Below are 21,230 nucleotides of genomic sequence, written 5' to 3' on the forward strand. Positions count from 1 at the left end.
GTCTTTGTTGCTTTAGTGTGTGCGCGACTGATGGCTTCAAAAGTTACTAATGTCACATTTTTGTATTGATTATAAATGAAAATCTTAATTAGGTCATGACTGTTAGTTAGTTGTGAACTAAATCTGTTGTGAAAGGCAAGCTGTTAAAGCCCATTGTATGAAATGGACATATTTGTGTATTACCCTCTGAACTCGTTGGCTTCTTTAGTTAAAAACTAGTTAAATTAAGACAGATTAATGCCCATGCTGTAGCTGCTGACTTAATGATAGAAATCTAGCATGTTTGCATAGCATTCTTCTTAAAAGGTTCAAACATTTTGCCCTATGTGGTGTTTGTATATTGTAACCTATACTATGTCATCTCATATTTACAAAGATGTTGTCTTCATTTTTAAATGCTATATTCTACATTTTGTTATTTTCACTTGAGCTCAATTGTTTGCATATATTGAAGTTTTATGTTCTGATAGTGTATATATAAACAAGTACTTACTCAAGTAAAATTGCACTTACACTGGAGTAATATTTATTAGGGTATCTGTGTCTGACACAGTTTCAGTTCAAAATTCTAAATCGATGAGACTTTAATCAAAGATATTGTAAAATATCCATTATGTACAGTATATAAACATTTGTGACAAACAATATAAATACCTATAGTTGTGCTAGTGAGTGAACTTGACAGAAGATATGATTATTCAGATTATTGGATTAGTGCAAGTATTTATTCCAAACAGCAAGAGTGTGTTATCATGTTGCTTTTGCAGCCGTTATATAAAAGCTTGAGTTTTTGCCTGAGAACACCATATTATCTGTGGTAAGATTACTGTAACTGCCACTCGAGACGTATTGCTTTAATTGGTATTGAGTTGTGTTATGCGTCTGTTTATGTGTGTTTTGCAGATATCCACGTGTGTTTGCCCAGTCAGTTTAAATGCACGAATCCCAGTCGCTGTATTCCAGGAATATTCCGGTGTAACGGCCAGGACAACTGCGGGGAAGGAGAGGACGAGAAAGACTGCCGTGAGTTTCTTTAGGATTGTTTGCTAAAAGAACGAGGCATATAAAGCCTTTTGTGGTTTAATAATCGCACAATGCCATGTTGTGATTTTGATTATAATGTGATTCATTGTATAGCCACACATACATCACAGTTCATCTATGAGTGTTCCCTGTCAAATTTTAAAAGAATAATATTCAGATGTTTTCACAACTTTTATGATTTAAAATTTATGTAAATTTGAGATCAGAAACTACCGTTGAAACTTTGGCGTTAGTAAGATTTTATATTACGTAATGCATGGACAACACAAGAAACAAAATATACTTCCCTCCTTAGTTCACTCCTTGATGAAAATTCAGCTTTGATCACAGGAATAAATTGCATTTGAACATATATTCACATAGAAAACAGCTATTTTAAATTGTAATAATATTTCACTGTTTTTACTGTATTTTTGATCAAATAGGTTAGGATTAGCACGAGAGACTTCTTTCAAAAATATACAGAAATCTCACAGACCCCAAACTTTTGAATGCTAGGATGTATTTGTGTGCCGCAGGAATGCAGTGCACGAACACTTTTTAGTGTAGTTTAGTATGTTCAGGCATGGCTTTAACACACCGGTGAGAGTGATATTTTTGAGAATGTGAGAAGTATAACATGTTGATGTGTGTGTAGCGGAGGTGACGTGCGCACCGAACCAGTTCCAGTGTGCCATAACCAAGCGCTGTATCCCGCGAGTGTGGGTGTGTGACCGTGATAATGACTGCGTGGATGGATCCGACGAACCCGCCAACTGCAGTAAGTGGACACTCATTATATACAATATACATTTTTACCATCATCCTTTGCCAAGACTATTGATAGATAGAAGCTGGCATGTTTATAATCCCAAAATGGCTGAATATCTGCTGATATTATAATCAGTCGTCACTTCTACCAGTTAAAAGGAGAGTTCACCCAAAAATGAAAATTAGCTCATGATTTACTCGCCCTCAAGTCATCCTAGGTGTATATGACATTCTTCTTTCAGACGAGCACAATCAGAGTTATATTAAAAATGTCCTGGCTCTTCCAAGCTTTATAATGGCAGTGAATGGCTGTTTCTGTTTTGAAGTCCATAAAAGTGCATCTATCCATGATAAAAGTGCATCTATCTATCATAAAAGTGCATCTGTCCATCATAAAAGTGCATCTATCCATCATAAAAGTGCCTCTATCCATCATAAAAGCGCATCTGTCCATCATAAAAGTGCATCTATCCATCATAAAAGCGCATCTATCCATCATAAAAGTGCATCTATCCATCATAAAAGTGCATCTATCCATCATAAAAGCCCATCTATCCATCATAAAAGTGCATCTATCCATCATAAAAGTGCATCTATCCATCATAAAAGTGCATCTATCCATCATAAAAGTGCCTCTGTCCATCATAAAAGTGCATCTGTCCATCATAAAAGCGCATCTATCCATCATAAAAGTGCATCTATCCATCATAAAAGTGCATCTATCCATCATAAAAGTGCATCTATCCATCATAAAAGTGCATCTGTCCATCATAAAAGTGCATCTGTCCATCATAAAAGTGCATCTGTCCATCATAAAAGCGCATCTATCCATCATAAAAGTGCATCTATCCATCATAAAAGTGCATCTATCCATCATAAAAGTGCATCTATCCATCATAAAAGTGCATCTGTCCATCATAAAAGTGCATCTGTCCATCATAAAAGTGCATCTATCCATCATAAAAGTGCATCTATCCATCATAAAAGTGCATCTGTCCATCATAAAAGTGCATCTATCCATCATAAAAGTGCATCTATCCATCATAAAAGTGCATCTGTCCATCATAAAAGTGCATCTATTCATCATAAAAGCGCATCTATTCATCATAAAAGCACATCTATTCATCATAAAAGTGCATCTGTCCATCATAAAAGTGCATCTATCCATCATAAAAGTGCATCTGTCCATCATAAAAGTGCATCTATTCATCATAAAAGTGCATCTGTCCATCATAAAAGTGCATCTGTCCATCATAAAAGTGCATCTATCCATCATAAAAGTGCATCTGTCCATCATAAAAGTGCATCTATCCATCATAAAAGTGCATCTGTCCATCATAAAAGTGCATCTATTCATCATAAAAGTGCATCTGTCCATCATAAAAGTGCATCTATCCATCATAAAAGTGCATCTATCCATCATAAAAGTGCATCTGTCCATCATAAAAGTGCATCTATTCATCATAAAAGTGCATCTATCCATCATAAAAGTGCATCTGTCCATCATAAAAGTGCATCTATCCATCATAAAAGTGCATCTGTCCATCATAAAAGTGCATCTATTCATCATAAAAGCGCATCTATTCATCATAAAAGTGCATCTGTCCATTATAAAAGTGCATCTGTCCATCATAAAAGTGCATCTATTCATCATAAAAGTGCATCTATTCATCATAAAAGTGCATATATTCATCATAAAAGCGCATCTATTCATCATAAAAGTGCATCTATCCATCATAAAAGTGCATCTATTCATCATAACAGTGCATCTGTCCATCATAAAAGCGCATCTATTCATCATAAAAGTGCATATATCCATCATAAAAGCGCATCTATTCATCATAAAAGCGCATCTATTCATCATAAAAGTGCATCACAGGCTCTGGGGGGTTAATAAAGGCCTTCTGAAGCGATGCGTTTGTGTAAGAAAATATCGATATTTAACACGTTACAAAGTACAATTCTAGCTTCTTCCGGCCAAACGCAGTCTACTTGCGTTTCATTTAAAATTTTGGGTGAACTCTCCGTTTATTATCAATAGTAGCATCAGCGCAGTTCTTTCTCCTCTTCGTCCGCAGCTCAGATGACGTGTGGTGTGGATGAGTTCCGCTGTAAAGACTCGGGCCGCTGTATCCCGGCGCGCTGGAAGTGTGACGGAGAGGACGACTGCGGCGACTCCTCGGACGAGCCCAAAGAGGAGTGCGGTGCGGACACAACACTAGCACCTTTCACACTTAGCAGACTTATTCAGTAGACATTCTGTTTATTAGACACATTTATAGTTGTTTTAGTCAAATTTAAAATATACTATTTAAAAAGTTTTGAATGTGATTTAAAACTCATAGTTTTTGTTCATTAAAGATTATTTTGGTGAATGCGATTAAAACTCATTGTAGTTTTATTCATATATTTTATATTCATATATATTATTTATTCATACTCATAGTTTGGTTTATATTTATATTAAAATTTATTTTCGTCAAATTTAAAATATATATATATTTTTTTAAAAGATTTTAATGTAATTAAAATGTATAATAGTTTTGCTCATTAAATATTATTTTGGTCATTTTCATTTTTAAACGTTTTAAATGTGATTAAAAATAGTAGTTTTATTCGCTAAATTCAGTTTATAATTTAGATTTTAAATTATTTTCTTCAAATTTAAAATTAAACGTAAAAGTTTTGAATTTGATTAACAATAGTTTTGCTCATTAAAGATTATTTTGGTAAAGTTTAAATTGAAAAGTTTTAAATTTGATTGAAAATAGTTTTATTAGATAGTTTATAATTTATATTTAAAATTAGAAAATATAAAGTTTAAAAATATAAACTTTAAAAGTCTCTTTTTTTTAAATGAAGATTTGAATGTTACTAAAACTTTTAATACTTTTATGCATTAAATTATTTTTGTCAAATACATTTTTTTTGTAATTGTAAAAGTAAAATTTAAAGTTTATATATATATATATTTTATTTTTATATATATTTTTTTATTATTATTATTTTTTTTTTTTGCATTTTTATGTTTTAAACCGCATTACTACTGTGATTATATATGCAGATGAGAGGACGTGTGAGCCGTATCAGTTCCGCTGTAAGAACAACCGCTGTGTCCCCGGCCGCTGGCAGTGTGACTATGACAATGATTGCGGGGACAACTCGGACGAGGACAAGTGTGGTAGGTTTCCACTGATGTGTGTGACGTGAGCATCAGGCACACGCTTCATGTTACATCACCACAGCGGGAACAGAGCGCACCTGTCAGACAGGAGACATACGACATGAGCATATTCTCAAACACCTGATCGTTGCCATTCTCATTGATTTGTTCATGAGCACATTAATGCACAAGGGCGCTTTTTTCATTCGTGCATGTCTCCGTTTCGTCCAGTCATTTACGTGTCTACATCTTGTTTTTATTCTTCATTTCACACTGCCACATTGATGTGGGCTAGAGGTAGGTCTCCATTTTCAGATGTCCTTCAGTCCTGACACGTCTCCTTCAGTGGCTGCTCGCTGATGACTGGGAGGCTTAAATGTTTCACTAAATGTTAATATGCAGAAAAATCCAAAGCTATCTATCGTTTTTGATTGAGATCTACATGTGTTTAAAACTAAATGATGCTATAATCATGATAATCAAAGCCGATGTATTACTGAGCCTTTTCCAGTCTCAGCAGAGAGCCACTGTCAAGCCCATTCCTGCAGTTTTTGAGCAGTTATGATTTATGATTTGTTCCCCGCTGCCCCCAAACCTCCATCTGTCCCTGTGTCTCCGGTCATATCACCTACGATCCCCTGCTTCTCCAGCCGAAGTCATGTGAATCACAAGATAAAAACAGTCCAGGGCACATTTCACCACAAAAGTACATTTTGTTGAAAGAAAATTAAGCTTTTTTATTTTTGCACTGTGACATTCATGTTTATGGCAATGTAGCGCATTTCCCCCTAAACTTCTCATTGTCATTTTTTTTCAGACCTTTTACTTTTCAGTTTGTTTGTAGTTACTACTATTGTCAGTGACGATTCTCACTGGATTATTATATCTGTGATTTACTGTGATGCTTTTTTACTTAAATGTGCAGTAAGCGATTTATGAGAAGCAGTATTGAAAGTGGATCAGATCGAGCAGCACAACACACTTGTGGCCAATCAGCAGCAGGGGGCGTGTCCACTCATTATGGGGGAGGAGAGGGACTGAGCCAATCAGCAGCAGGGGGCGTGTCCACTCATTATGGGGGAGGAGAGGGACTGAGCCAATCAACAGTAGGGGGCGTGGTCACTCATTATGGGGGAGGAGAAAGAGTGAGCCAATCAGCAGTAGGGGGCGTGGTCACTCATTATGGGGGAGGAGAAAGAGTGAGCCAATCAGCAGTAGGGGGCGTGGTCACTCATTCTGGGGGAGGAGAGGGAGTGAGCCAATCAGCAGTAGGGGGCATGTCCACTTATTATTGGGGAGGAGAACGAGTGAGCCAATCAGCAGCAGGGGGTGTGTCCATTCATGATGAGTGAGGAGAGGTGTAGAGAGAGAGAGAGTGAGTGAGAGGGAGATTTGAAGAAAGAATTCAGAAAGAGAAATGACTGGGAGACATTGCAAAAAGAAGGGTTATAATCAGGCAATTTTAATGCATGGCTAGCCGTGGATTATCCCTTACATAAAAGATGACCATTCCAAATAAATGTTCTTCTTTTAAACTTTCTTTTGAACTATTTTTCAAAGAATTTATCTGAAGAAAAAAAATGTATCACAGTTTCAACAAAAATATTAACTGTTTTCAACATTGATAAAAATCAGCATATTAGAATGATTTCTGAAGGATCATGGGAAGACTGAAGTATTGATCATAGAAATAAATTACATTTTACAATTTTTTCACATACAGATATTTTAAATTGTAATAATATTTCACAATATTACTGTTTTTAAAAAGCTTTTGAAAATTAGGGTATGACCACTACAATCAATAATTTTTTTTATTATTTATTTTTGCACTAATTAGGATGAAAATGTGCTTTATTGTCTTTAAAAAAGTAGAGTGTGGAATGGAAAATTATGTTTACACTACAACAGGCTTTGTTTACTTTATACTACCGTAAATATAATGTGTTCTTTCTTTTGATTATGTAGTGAAATGTGACATGGACGTGTTTTTGACTGGTTTTGTGTGATTCACCCGACGGTATGCTAAAATATGACAAGATACTATAGTTAATAATTCTGGAGGTCTGTGTGTGTGTGTCAGTGCCCAGGAAGTGCTCTGAGAGTGAGTTCGCCTGCACCAGTGGCCGCTGCATTGCTGGCCGATGGAAGTGTGATGGAGACCATGACTGCGCTGACGGATCTGATGAGGTACGTCACGAAACCATTTCAGCAGATTTCCCAAGGATCAACACTAATAATTTCTTCTACTGGACCCACCACAAAAAAAGTATTAAATTAATAAAATAGGCCTAGTTTCTGTCTTTGTTGTTTTTGACCCATAACCTTTTAGCACCAAAAACTACTAGACTAAATCATATCAATTTAAAATATTGTTAAAGACAAGTATACTTTCAGTAATGAAATAAGAGCTAATAATCAATTTTCGAAACGGCACAAATACAGTAGAACAAATAAAATAAACACTGCTTTACAATAATTTTCAGGTAGAGAAAATAAATAATCAAATGTTAAATAGCACTGCATAGTCTTCACTGTATACATTTAATATAGATTAATCCTTATTAAAGTTACTAAAGTTATTCAGTCAAGAGCAGTGAGCGATTTATTTTTTTGTCCAGGTTTATTAGGCTGCTGTCACTTTAAGAGCAGCACTGATCCAATATACTGTTACACATTCGCTTTTCCATTACCAGTACCAGCTCGACTCGGCTCGCTTTTCGCTCCGTTTTCCATTGCAGATAGTACCTCCAAAATAGTACCTGGTCGTCATAGCAACGTCGCAGGAAACTGCCGTGACGTAATCTTCTCGACACACACCCGCTACCCACACACACAGGACAATGGAGGAAATCGAGTGTATGCTGTTTTACATAATATTAGTAATGGGTATATCACTAAATCTCTGGCCAAACTATTTAAAAATGGCGGGGTTATTGAGGATACTCTGTCTGGCGCGTGCAATGATGACGCAGTGAATAGTGACGATTCTCTCTGACCAATCAGCAGTCTGCCGTGTTTCACGTCACATTTTAGTATCGCCTCAGCCCGCTCACGGTACGTTCACACGGGGCGTCAGCGTCAACGCTTCCCATTGACTTTTAATGGGTGACGTCAAGCGTTGCCGAAAAGAATTGTGGATCCGTCGGCGGCGCTTCACTGGCGTTGCTCGCGGCAGAAGTTGAGAATTTTTCAACTTCTGCCGCGAGCAACGCCAGTGAATCGCCGCAGACAGAAGCGTCAGCCAATCAGGATCGCTCTATCCAAATACAGTAGCCAGGCGGCAGCCAATCACGTTCATCACGTTCATCCTGTCATTCCTGTCTAATTTCATTGGCTGACGCTGCTATGATCATGGCGTCGTGCCAAACTTCAGCCACGCCTTCCGTTAAGCGTTGGCGCTGACGCCCCGTGTGAACGTACCGTCAGAACCTCGCCGGAGGTGATACGAAAAAAAGTATCTGGAAGCAGGAACAGGTACAACTTTTACACAGTGGAAAACCAAACAAAGGCGAGTCGAGTCGAGGCGAGCTGGTACTGTGTAGTGGAAAAGCGCCTTTTGTTTACTAGGATACCGATTTTGTGTGAATAACGTTACATCCATTCAAGAACTCAATTTATCATTCGCAACATATGCATTCTGGGTGCGCACTTCGGATGTGTGGACACAAAACTTCTCACACTATTGAGTTGAGTTTTGCTCTTTAATATTGAAATGGTCAAGGTTTAAAAACATGTGCAAATGGTAAACTTTCGTGATGCAGCACTGGCCCGATCAGACAAGTGATAGTTGCCTCAACTAGTTGCCGAACGAACGACGTTTACGCGCCCCGGGCCATTGGGCAGTCCTTATTGTCATAAATGATGACCCTCATGAATAGCAAACACTCATTGCAGTGTGTACTGTGTGTGTTTTGCAGAACGGCTGTGATGTGAAGTGTGATAATGACCAGTTTCAGTGTAAGAACGGTCACTGTGTCCCGTTCCGCTGGAGGTGTGATGCGGATGCAGACTGCATGGACGGCAGTGACGAGGAGAACTGCGACACTGGAGGTTAAACATGTTAAAGACAGAGTTCACTTTAAACTGAAACTCCAGCAATATTATGTTGCTTCGAACCTGGACTGTATTCTGTTTTAGAGACTTTATGAAGAATCTTCTCACAGCTCTTTTCCATATAGTGATCATTTTATCATACCCACGTTTGTCCATAAAAGCACTCCATACAATTTGTGCACTACATTACATGTCTCCTAAAGTCATACTATATAGCTTTGTGTGAGGAACACACCAAAAGGTAATTATTTGCTAAAGTCCCCTGCATTTAGCCCACATTCTTGTCCAGATTCAGTTGCCTAAACTGGCTAAAGTTCAACTGCAAGTTGTATGGAATACTTTTAATGTTGTTTTTGGAAAGAGCAGCTAAAAGAAAAACACTCAAAGTATTCAGATTTGAAAAGTTATAAGGGTTAAAGGAGAACTCCGGCGCAAAATGAACCTTTGGTCTAATTACACATTGTTACCTAGTCAACCGTTATCTGAGATTTGTTTTCATGATTATCGAATGTAAATAGTTTTATCTCTAAAAACAGTTTAGCCTATAACGCTAGTATAACACTAGTATAACGCTAGTATAACACTAGTATAACGCTAGTATATAGGGCATTGAGTAATGACAAATAAAAATCGCTTGTTAATACCACTAACAAGGCTCAAAATAGCCCCACACTAACACGGTAGCATAATGAGGGTCCCTACATGCAAACCGAAGCATTGAAAACTTTGACAGTGTCCAGACAGTTTAATAAGAAGATATTTTATACATACAGTCAACTTCGCGAATACAGGCAGAAGCCATCTTTGAAAAACAGTCTCTATCAGTCGATCTCCGAAACGCCGATCCAAATGCGCTGAACTGTGTAGAATTTCATATGGTCCAGAGCCTTGTTAGTGGTATTAACAAGCGATTTTTATTTGTCATTACTCTATGCCCCATATACTAGCGTTATACTAGCGTTATACTAGCGTTATACTAGCGTTATACTAGTGTTATACTAGCGTTATACTAGTGTTATACTAGCGTTATACTAGTGTTATACTAGCGTTATACTAGCGTTATACTAGCGTTATACTAGTGTTATACTAGCGTTATAGGCTGAACTGTTTTTAGAGATAAAACTATTTACATTCGATAATCATGAAAACAAATCTCCGATAACGGTTGACTAGGTAACAATGTGTAATTAGACCAAAGGTTCATTTTGCGCCGGAGTTCTCCTTTAAGTAAATAATGACAGAATTTGTATTTATGGGTGAACTGTTCCTTTAAACAACAGCATTACCCGTACTGTAAACCAGTGCCTGCAGTATTAATTAGAGTGATCAGACCGTCTGGAGAGGGTTTAGTATTCAAGGAGGCCTTTCTGGAGATTCTCTGCCAAGCGTTTCACACACACACACACACACACACACACACACACACACACACACACACACACACACACACACACGGTAATTGCTGTGCGGTTGTGCTGGAATGAATACAGATGACTTACACTGTGTGTGTGTGTTTGTGTGTTAGTGGGTCGATTCTGCCCCCTGGATGAGTTCCAGTGTAATAACACTCTCTGTAAGCCGCTGGGCTGGATGTGTGACGGCGAGGACGACTGCGGAGACAACTCAGACGAGAACCCAGAAGTGTGCAGTGAGTAGTTTAATTTTTTCAACTCAATTAGCACTATTTCCCTTTAGACCAAGCTATGGAACGCTTTACCACTGCACATTCGCCAAATGGATCCAATTTACAATTTTAAAGTTCAGATAAAAACGTATCTGTTTAGAATTGCTTTTAATGATATGATTGTTTGATGTGTAGTTTGTGCTTTGTATGCCTTGTTTTTATTGCCTTGTTTTATATTGTACTGTGTCCTTGAGTGCTCTGAAAGGCGCCCATAAATAAAAGGTATTATTATTATTAGACTCCCTCGGAAATACTTCCCTGAACTGTGATACAAGCAGGTACAATAGGGCTGGATACAATATCCAGTAATACAATATAATAAGTAATACAATATTACTCAAATCTTACATCAGGCTTTGTCGTTTTATATCATAGTAAAAGTTTTTTTAGGGGAAAATTAAAGCAGAGATGGTTTAAATATGAAATCCCCATCTACTAATGCCTATTGTTGAATAATTCAGTGAATTAAACACTTCAGAAATCAAAGATATTTCATAACGTTCCATTATTTCCTCTTTTTATTTGAAACTTGATGGACGTAAGCCATCTCGACGTAAATGGACGTAAATCTCAGATAATGCCCTGCTCACACCAAGGACAAAAACTATAATAAAAACGATAAAGTAATAGTTTTAAAACTCATTGTAAATGTATAGAAATGCTTAGAACAAACAGACCTAATATATACAGTATTATTGCTGTAGTTATCGTTAGTCTGAAATAAGTGTTATTGAGTTTAGTAAGTGTAAAGTGAGTTTAAAACAAAATAACTCAAAACAAGCAAACGTCTCGGGTCACTTGACTGTAACCCTGTTTCCTGAAAAAGCGGGAACGAGATGCTGCGAGGTGCTTGATTCAGCGCTCTGGGAACACTTTTTGTTGTGACCAGCTCTGAAATATGTGTGAAATGCGACAATGAAATTGACTTAGAATTTTGTATAGCCTCGGACACTGACGTCATCATTTTGTCTGAAGAGCAGTCATGGGACATCCTCAGTGCGGCAATGAAGCGCAGCATCTCATTCCCACTTATTCAGGAACAGGGTTACAGTCAAGTAACTCGAGAAGTAACCCTTTCAAAAATGACCTGCCAGTGCTGCATCCATGCACTTCGTGTGTGTGCAGAGTGATAAAGCAAGGCCGAATGGAAGAACCCGATATTGATAAGCTTCCCCCCGAAAGCGATCCTCAGAAACTTTGTTGTGGCAGTATTTCTATGTGAAAATATGCGATGAGGTACGTCACGAGAAGAGATTGCAGCTCTTGTGACAGTAAGTGCGCCTGCTCCGGTTTAGTGGGGACCATGCCCTTGAAACACAGAGGATGGCGAACAAACTGGATCCTGTAACCTTTTTCTACTGTCTTTAGGACCCACGTAGATATACCCGGCACTAGCTTCCACTGCCCCCCTAAACACCAGAGATGGCTAGGATGGTACAGAGGTTTCGTGGGGGTGCCGGGAAGGGGCGGGCTGATTTATTTTTACACACCCCATCCCACCCCCACTGGGCTGGCTGCAAGACCATCAGGACTTCCTCCCTTTGGAGATGATAGTCCTGAGGTCTGGCCTTTTTGGAGGCTGCTGAGGGCGGCGAGCCGGTCCCCAGTCTTAACCAGCAACATTTAGAAATAACATATTCACAATGGGAGTTAATGGGAACATCAGCAAAACTTTCCTAGAACATATTTATGTTAGCTGGGATGACACAAAACCGGCACTCTTAGAGTCCAAGTTTGAACATCTATGTGTCGTGTGACTATATCATCTGCACACAGTGTGAATACTGCAACTTGTTAAAATTCACACATGTAATGCAGACGTGTGAAACAGGCCTTGGGATCCTTAATTTGCAACAGGAGTGTATGCTTATTTACAATGATCTGACTCTTCACATCAAGAAAGATCAGTGTGTTTTTAATCTGTGTGTTTCAGAGAGATTCCAGTGTCCTCCCACCAGACAGTTCAGATGCCATAATGACCGAGTGTGTCTGCCAGTGTCGAAACAATGTGACGGTGTTGACAACTGCGGAGACAACAGTGATGAACTCAACTGCCGTGAGTAATTGACACTTTTAAGTTATTTTAAAATGTCATGTTGTTTTTTTTAACATGCAATATTTTTTTTTTTAAAGGTTGCATGAAATCTTTTTTTATGGATATTTTCTCATGTCACACCCAAAATACCAGGGCTGTAACCATAATAGACATTGATTGAACTCTTCTCCTGAATAAGTAGTTAGAGTTTTACCAATAGTTATTTATCATTACCAACACTAAACCTACATCTTTTCAACCCTATCACAGTATGTTCAGTATGGAATTTATATACAGGGTACATATAATTTGAATAGTTAACTAAATTAGATAAGAATAGATAAGTAAATTCTGGTAGTAACACAGTTTTGGTGGGGCTTCACAGTGCATACAACATAATTATCAATAACTATGGTATTTCTCTTTTAAAGCATGTCTTGTACATTGTACAATTAAACCCTGTTGCATCATATGTTTTGGGGTTGAATGTTACAAAATTTAAGATTTTTTAATTGAGATTGGCAAGGCCAACATAAGTGCAAATAATGAAATTAAAAGACTGTAAGAGAAACTTGCTTGATGGTGTCATTCCTCATATATAATAAATGATTAATAACATTCAGTTGGGGGAAATGTCACAGTGTAACAGGGTTGAACAGAAAGTAAGTTTTTTTTAAAATGCACAATGACAATGAAAGCATGACATTTTAATTTCAATAAAAGCTAAATTTAGGCACATTTTTTTATAACCCAATATAACCCATTTAAATGTATTGGGGACCAAACTGATTGATAATGTGATGAAATTAATATTTTTCGTCACTTTTACAGTCTAGAAAGATTTAGATCTACCAAATAATGTGACTAAGTTCAGTATCATGTTAATTATGGCTATGATGTCATGAGGACACAAGTGAAGAAGTCATTGATTATGCTAGTAAACCTCTATTAAAGTGAACTTGTCTGTTTGCTGTCAGAAACTCCTGCGCCTGCGGTGTGTGGAAAGGGTGACTTTACATGCAGTAGCGGAAAGTGTGTCAGCATTAACCAACGCTGCAATTTCTTCAATGACTGTGAGGACTACGGCTCCGATGAGATCAACTGCAACAAGAAAGGTGAGTTTATTCTTTTGTGTGCGTGTCAGGGTTTTTGTGGTCAAAACTAGAAGATTAAGGTACCCTGAGTGTGTATCTCTGTGTCTCTGAACAGATTCGGGTCTGAATGAATGCCGTCACAACCGCAGTATGTGTGGAGATGAAGGTCATTGTGTGGTGAACGGAACCGACTCGTTCTGCTCCTGCAGACCCGGCTTCCAGAGAACACACCTGCAAACCTGCACAGGTACCGGTACAACACACTCACACACACACACACACACACACTGAGGACGGGAGCGAACTAAAACACTGCTTTGTTTTCTTTGTTAAACCTTAATGTAGAAACACACTCTTCCATAGGTGATACAACTTGGAAAGTTATGCTGTTTCAATAACTAATATCAGATTAAAACGTTCAATCAACATTCCAGATAACAAAAATATGTTCTAAGAATGTTTTTTTAATGTTCCCATTAAGTTATGAAAACTTTATTTAGGAATGTTCTCTGAACGTTCAAAACGATCCGTTTTTATATGTTTTTAAAAAGAAATTCTTGGTTACGTGGACGTTAAGGAAACATTCCACTTTTTTCATTCTGCAAACATTTTGGGAACGTTACTCTTGTATTTTTTAATTTTTTTATTAAATATATGAGCGTCCAACTAAAACATTTCAGAAGAAAAAAAAATCATAAATGATGTGTAGATAATGTTTTTGTGCTAACATTTTGAGAACATTGTTAAACACCAGATAACTGATCAAACATTATATTAGTGTTACTGGAAGAATGTTTGTTCATAACTTTGAGAGAACCTTTCCAGAACGTTAGCCAAAGTTCTGAGAATGATCCCTACTAGGGAATATTAATCAACAGGCAATAACGACAAAAAAACAGAACACAGTTTTAGTTAATAATCTTAACACAAAATGAAAGCCTTAAAAAAAGAGCCCGCTCCTGCGACACCAAACCAGACCAGCACCATCAAACTGGAGTGTATTCAGCGAAAAGAGGAGTGTGTTCCGGCGCAAACGTTCCCTGGTGATATTTTGCAGTTTAAAAAAACAATTCCACCACTGACCAGGAGAAACCGAGTCTAAAGACAGCGGCGCCGCGCGTTAGTCATATGCTATTTTAAGGGCGCGTGCTTGGCCATTATGTAGCGTGTGCACAACACACACACTTTGATTCTCTCATCTAAACGGACGAGCAACATATAAATCTAGCAACACATTTACCCAAATTATTATACGCCTGTTTAACCGAAGCTAATGTGTGTGTGTTTCTCCCATCATCCCCAATGTCACTTCTCTGTGTTTTACGGCCCTGACGAGAACGTCGGTCTCCTCGGCTGTGAACCGGCAATCCTGGCGTGCGCTGGCAAATCCGCCGTTATAATAGCAATCCGCCGTGGAACAAGCGCGCCGGCTCTTAAAGGGAATGTGAGAGGACGCTCTGATTGGTTTATTTCACGTTACGCCCAAACCACACCTATGAATAATGAAGCGACTTCAGAGCAACACATTTTAGATTTCCCGGGATCCGCCCACAGAGTACTTGCGTTTCGCGTTTGATACTTGTGTTTCAGATCGCTAAAATAGGGCACTATATGTTTTTGTGCAGTCCACTTTGGCGTTCTTGTAACATGACGTCTTCTCTCTCGACAGATGTGAACGAGTGCAAGCGGTTCGGGATCTGCTCTCACATCTGTAACAACACCAAAGGCTCACACAAATGCAGCTGCTCCAAGAACTTCATCCGGGTGAACGACACCTGCAAGGCGGACAGTACGTGTCTCACTGACACTACAGTCGAGACGAGTCACAATACACACGGTTCCAGAAAACTGTGATGTTACTTGAGATTATAATACCTTCTATATAGAGCTGTGTGATAATATAGTGTACATTTTGTGTCAGGATATACTACAGCAGGGGTGCCCAATCCTGCTCCTGGCGATCGACTGTCCTGTTCATCTCCAACCCTAGTCAAACACACCTGAAGCAACCAATTAAGGTCTTCAGAGCACGTCAGGATCACTTGACAATTAAAGACAGGTGTGTTTGATTAGGGTTGGAGATGAACAGGACAGTCGATCGCCAGGAGCAGGATTGGTCACCCCTGTACTACAGTATTCACCAAGTGCTCCCAAATTTCGACCCAGTCTTTCTGACATGTTTGTGCACTTTCTGGAAACCTAATTTAATTTCCCATGAACACAAGCAATGCTGTGAGAAAGTACAGTCTGTTGAAATCAGAGCAGAACATATTTCTGTGTAAATAGTTTTACAAACGGTCAAAGAGAAATTTAATTGCTCACTTCAAATCAAATGTGTTGCTTTTAATTGGTTCCGGTATCTGACGTTGTGCTGTGACGCCCCCTATCTGTCATTCTAGGCAGTGACAAGCAAGCTCTGTACGTGGCAGATGATAATGAAATTCGGAGTTTGTATCCTGGAATGCAAAATTGGATATATGAACAGGCCTTCCAAGGAGATGCCAACGTCCGGATCGACGCCATGGACCTGCACATCAAGTCCAAACGGATCTTCTGGACCAACTGGCACACCGGCCGGATCTCGTCGTTCGAGCAGCCGTCTGCCGGACCCGCCTCGCCGAACTCAAACCGCAACCGCAGACAAACGGACTCCAGGGTCACCGATCTAGAGGTCAGCGCTTCACCACGCGTGACATGACAATGCCTCAGCTTTGAGGACTGATATATGGATTCATCACAGTCTATCTTAACTCTTTATGATCATCAGGGTTATTATAGAAATTTAATTTTATAAAAAAACTAAATGTATATATATATACTTTTTTAAACTAATAAAAAGTATTTTTTTTTAAACAACCAAATTAACCAAATTAGCCTGACCTAAATTAGAAATGAAAACTGAGAATAAAGCATTACAAACTAATTGAAAATATTTATAAAACCTATAGTAGTATCTCAGTGATATTAAAATAACACTTAATATTGCTTACTGTTCGTCTCTTTTATATCTCAAACCTGTGATTATAATTAATCAACACATTTAAATTATAATTGATTAATTGCAAATATATAATGTTTTTGATTTAATATTACATTTAATTTATTAATATAATTTTTTTAATGCTTTTAAACTTTGTCATTTTTTGATTTTATTTATTTATTTATTTATGGGGGTTCATAGCAAGTAATAGCAATATTCTAAAGGACTTCTTTTTTTTTTTTTACAGTAATTTGACCCTTTAGTGGCATTGACTATAAAAATTATTAAAAATAGATTAAAATAACAAAATGATTTGTATTATAAAAAAAATGTATAAATGAAGCAATATTTCACATTAGGAAAAAGAAGCATGCAAAACATAATGGCGTACAGCGCAGAGTAAACTGAATGTAATACACAGAGAATGAAGTAAGATGTGTCTTTGGTCTGCTGTAGATCCCAGGGCTGAAGATGCCTCGTGGGATCGCTGTGGACTGGGTGGCCAACAACATCTACTGGACGGACTCGGGTCGGGATGTCATCGAGGTGGCACAGATGAACGGGCGCAACCGTAAAACCCTCATCTCGGGCATGATTGACGAGCCCTACGCCATCGTGGTGGACCCACAGAGAGGGTGAGGAGAGATACGCCAGTGTCTTAAACACATCATAGTTCGGGTTAACTCTCTTGAAATACGCATTTGGCATTGCATTAAAACTATCTAAACAATTGATTCTCGAAGCACCATGTACTGGGCCGACTGGGGAAACCACCCTAAGATTGAGACGGCAGCGATGGACGGGACCATGAGAGAGACGCTGGTGCATGAGAACATTCAGTGGCCCACAGGTCAGTCATCATGTGAATCAAACACCACACACACACACACTGATTCGAGCGCCTGTAACACATGACTTCTGTTGTGTTTGTTTGCCAGGTCTAGCTGTGGATTACTTCAACGAGCGTCTGTACTGGGCTGATGCTAAACTCTCGGTTATTGGGAGCGTCAGACTGAATGGAACGGATCCGGTCATTGCTGTCTCCAGCCTTAAAAACAGTTGAGTCATTCACTTCAACAGTTTATGTCACATCCCTGTGTATGTACATTCATATTAGTGATGTCCAGTTCGCAAACGAATCGTTCTTTTGAACCGGTTCGTTTTAGTGAACTGGCTGAATCAGTTCCCCAAATCGGACTGAACCGTCTGAAACATTTCATGGCTCAAGTCAGCACAGATCTACAAGTTGGGAAATCGGGCATTTTGTCCCGCGTCAGCTTTTATTCAAAAGTTAATAGTTAATGTGACATAATGTGAAGTTAATGTGACATAAACTGCTCAACATTCAAAAGGTAAATAAGGATTTCCCACTTGCCATCTCTGCTGCAGACTGAGCTTGTGCGTCATCTTCCCGCCAGTTATTCAGACAATAAAGCGTAGGTCTGTGTATTTCATAGAAAATTGTGTCTAATACTATATAAATTACAAAGGTTTAATTGGCATCAAACGACCCGACCGATCGCGACCCGAATATCATTAAAAATATTTATGGATGACTCGTAACCGCGGGTAACCGCAGGCACCCGCTCATTTTGGATCAACCCGCGCATCACTGCAAGTTACTCAATCAAACTCACTTCCATCCAGATGTGCCTGACAGTCACTCCATCTCGAAATGAGCCAATATCCAGGAGTTTATGATCCTATGATGCCGGTTTTTGCCGACTCATTCAGCGCTCCAGTTAATCCAACAGTACACTGAACTGAGAACAGTCTTTCGGGAATATCTGACATGCTGAGAACTGTGTACGAGGGTTTCATAATGTATGTTTCTGAGGTCTTTTTGCTGAAAAGTATAAAGTAACAAATAATATTGGAAATATTAATATATTAATATCGGCTCATGTTTATAACGGTCTGTCAGGCATGTCAGTTGCAATTTCGGTGCAAAGCAAAAGACTTTTACTGTAAGATATGGACCCGACAGTAATGCCACAACAACACAACAAGTAACCATGTTAATTCCAATGCCTGATCTGTGATCAGTGATTTCTGATATACAGCGATTCATGTACTGTCAGATGTCTCAAAATCATTTATTATTGTTTATGCGTCAGTAAATCAAGCCAACGATTAAACGGTTAATTTCACATTGTTTCTCTTAGTAGCATGAACATAATCTGTTACTTAAATTGTGATTAAATCATATACGGAAAGCAACCAAAGAACGCTCCCTTTACAATCGCTGGAGCTGTCAATCAAACAGCGCGGGTTTATCAGTGACTGAGTTCTGGACGAGCTGTGCATTCAAAATAATCGCAGCCTTTCGGTTTGAGTGATTTCAGGTTAATTGCAATTAAACGTGCAACCCTATTCTGGACTCTCGCCCAAACTCCCGTAATCAATGACGCTGTCCACACTGCACTTATTTACAGTGCTTGCACTCTTAGTTATGATAAAAGCAGTCGTAAGAGTGCAGAAGCCGAGTTGCAATGATGAGATCACTGCATTCATGTCTGTCATCGGCTACATGCTCATCACTGCAACATTTGTAGATCTAAATGTAATGCTATAATCAACACTTTCCACGATTAGTTCATCTCGACAGCTTTAATAGTAGGAAAATAGTAAAAGATTTATTGTATCCTGGAAACGTTTATTGTACTTCAAGTAATGAAAACATCTCTTTATGGGTTTAGTTTAGGGATGTCAATTTTCACAAATTCCCATGATCGATCGTCGTTTAAATTAATGATCGATTAATCGTTAGCCTTAATACTGTTATGCGTCTGCAGCAGTGATGGCCATCAGCGTGACAGGGTCGGCAAATCCTGATCAAAACGTGATGTTCCTCACCAAATGAATGAGAATGGTTTTTAATCTAAATAAAGGGCTAGTAGGATTGTAAAATGTTTCGACGTGATTGATCATTTAATTTAATTAATTATTTAATAATCAAATATAATTACTACTACTAATTCAACGTGTAACCAGCGCCGCCTCAGACGCGTACAGAATGTGTGGCGGCAACTAAACCCAATGCATTCACAACGATTTATTACAATAGTGTTCTCATGTTATGTAATCCCAAATTATTCATTGTTATTATTAGTCGTGCATTTCTGTTTGAGCTGCGCGCGCTGAATGAAGGCTACCGTTAAACTGGAGCACTTAGTTTGCTAGCGCGTTATTTAACTCAATCTATCCAATATGAGATTAATCAGATATATTCAAAATAAACATAATATTACAAAATATTTCTGCACAAAATGACGTGAATGCACAAGTGAACTTGAACTAAGTTACGTGCCATTCATTCAGAATGACTCATCACGCGCTCTTCCTGGAGCAACACGACACGGCACCTAAGCTCAAATAATGCACAATGTTTTATTACAATATTGTTCTCTTTATAATGTTATGTAATATGACAGTCCTCCCAATAGTCAGTATTAGTCGTGCAGTGCCGTTTGAGCCGCGCGCGCTAAAGCTGTTCACGCGCACTACAGCGTTCATTCAAGGTAGCCTACAAATGCATCCAATATAAGATAAATCAGATATAGATAGGCATACACAAAATAAACACAATATTACAACAAAACAAAAGGCTGCGAATGAACACGCAAACTTATAGTCATAATGAAGGTGTAAAATGTTCCCAAACAAAACACGCTCGCTTTGTTGCGCGTTTGTGCAGCGCACGCGCATGAACCTGCTTAATCCATGATCGAGAAGTTGTATCGATTAAATGTATTATCGACAATTAATCGATCGTCGATTAATCGTTGACATCCCTAGTTTAGTTTTAATAACCCTGATGTATGCATGTACATTTTTGCAACTTTTTTTAAGTTAATGCATCACTAAAGTTGTGCTTTTCTAAAACGTGAGCTATAAAATAACGACATTAAGGGTTTTTTCTCTCTCTCTGCACACACACAGATTTGCACCACCCTTTCAGCATCGACATCTTTGAGGATTTCATTTATGGCGTGACCTACCACAACAACTTTGTCTTCCGCGTCAACAAGTTTGGCAAGAGTTCAGTGGAGCATCTGACCACAGGAATGAACCATGCGACCGATCTGGTCCTGTACCACCCGTACAAACAGCCGGAGAGTAAGTCTGTCAAACAACTGATTCTTACAAATGTTATTTATTTTGTGTGACAGTCAAACCAAAAATTATTCACACACCAGATATAATGTTTGATATTTTTTTACTAGTGGCTGCAGGACACTATAGTTCATTTATATAAGTGAGGATAGGATATCATACCCAAAATTTCTCAATACAGTGACTACCAGTAATATTTATTAAAATGCGGGACCAAAATGTATTCAGACACGTTCACTTGACCATGTTTTGCTTCAGTGTTTTTTCTTTAATTGCTAATGTGACCTTTTTACACCACAGACTGAACA

The 21,230-nt window shown here is 38.4% G+C and overlaps 1 protein-coding gene across 4 annotated transcripts in view; it reads left to right on the top strand.

Moving 5' to 3' along the window:
* Window positions 1-21,230, top strand: part of lrp1aa (low density lipoprotein receptor-related protein 1Aa) — a 187,818-nt gene that overhangs the window by 144,290 nt on the left and 22,298 nt on the right. For all 4 annotated transcript variants that reach the window (XM_079597544.1, XM_079597546.1, XM_079597545.1 and 1 more), the window contains exons 65-80: window positions 904-1,023; window positions 1,682-1,804; window positions 3,873-3,998; window positions 4,859-4,975; window positions 7,041-7,147; window positions 8,878-9,010; window positions 10,539-10,661; window positions 12,631-12,753; window positions 13,710-13,847; window positions 13,942-14,073; window positions 15,496-15,615; window positions 16,226-16,497; window positions 17,263-17,441; window positions 17,550-17,656; window positions 17,745-17,864; window positions 20,749-20,925. In XM_079597544.1, coding sequence (XP_079453670.1) covers window positions 904-1,023; window positions 1,682-1,804; window positions 3,873-3,998; window positions 4,859-4,975; window positions 7,041-7,147; window positions 8,878-9,010; window positions 10,539-10,661; window positions 12,631-12,753; window positions 13,710-13,847; window positions 13,942-14,073; window positions 15,496-15,615; window positions 16,226-16,497; window positions 17,263-17,441; window positions 17,550-17,656; window positions 17,745-17,864; window positions 20,749-20,925 — 2,217 coding nt within the window. The remainder of the gene's footprint in view (window positions 1-903; window positions 1,024-1,681; window positions 1,805-3,872; window positions 3,999-4,858; window positions 4,976-7,040; window positions 7,148-8,877; window positions 9,011-10,538; window positions 10,662-12,630; window positions 12,754-13,709; window positions 13,848-13,941; window positions 14,074-15,495; window positions 15,616-16,225; window positions 16,498-17,262; window positions 17,442-17,549; window positions 17,657-17,744; window positions 17,865-20,748; window positions 20,926-21,230) is intronic.

Source organism: Phoxinus phoxinus, assembly GCF_949152265.1.
Source record: "Phoxinus phoxinus genome assembly, chromosome: 22".
In the NCBI taxonomy this organism is placed as follows: domain Eukaryota; kingdom Metazoa; phylum Chordata; class Actinopteri; order Cypriniformes; family Leuciscidae; genus Phoxinus; species Phoxinus phoxinus.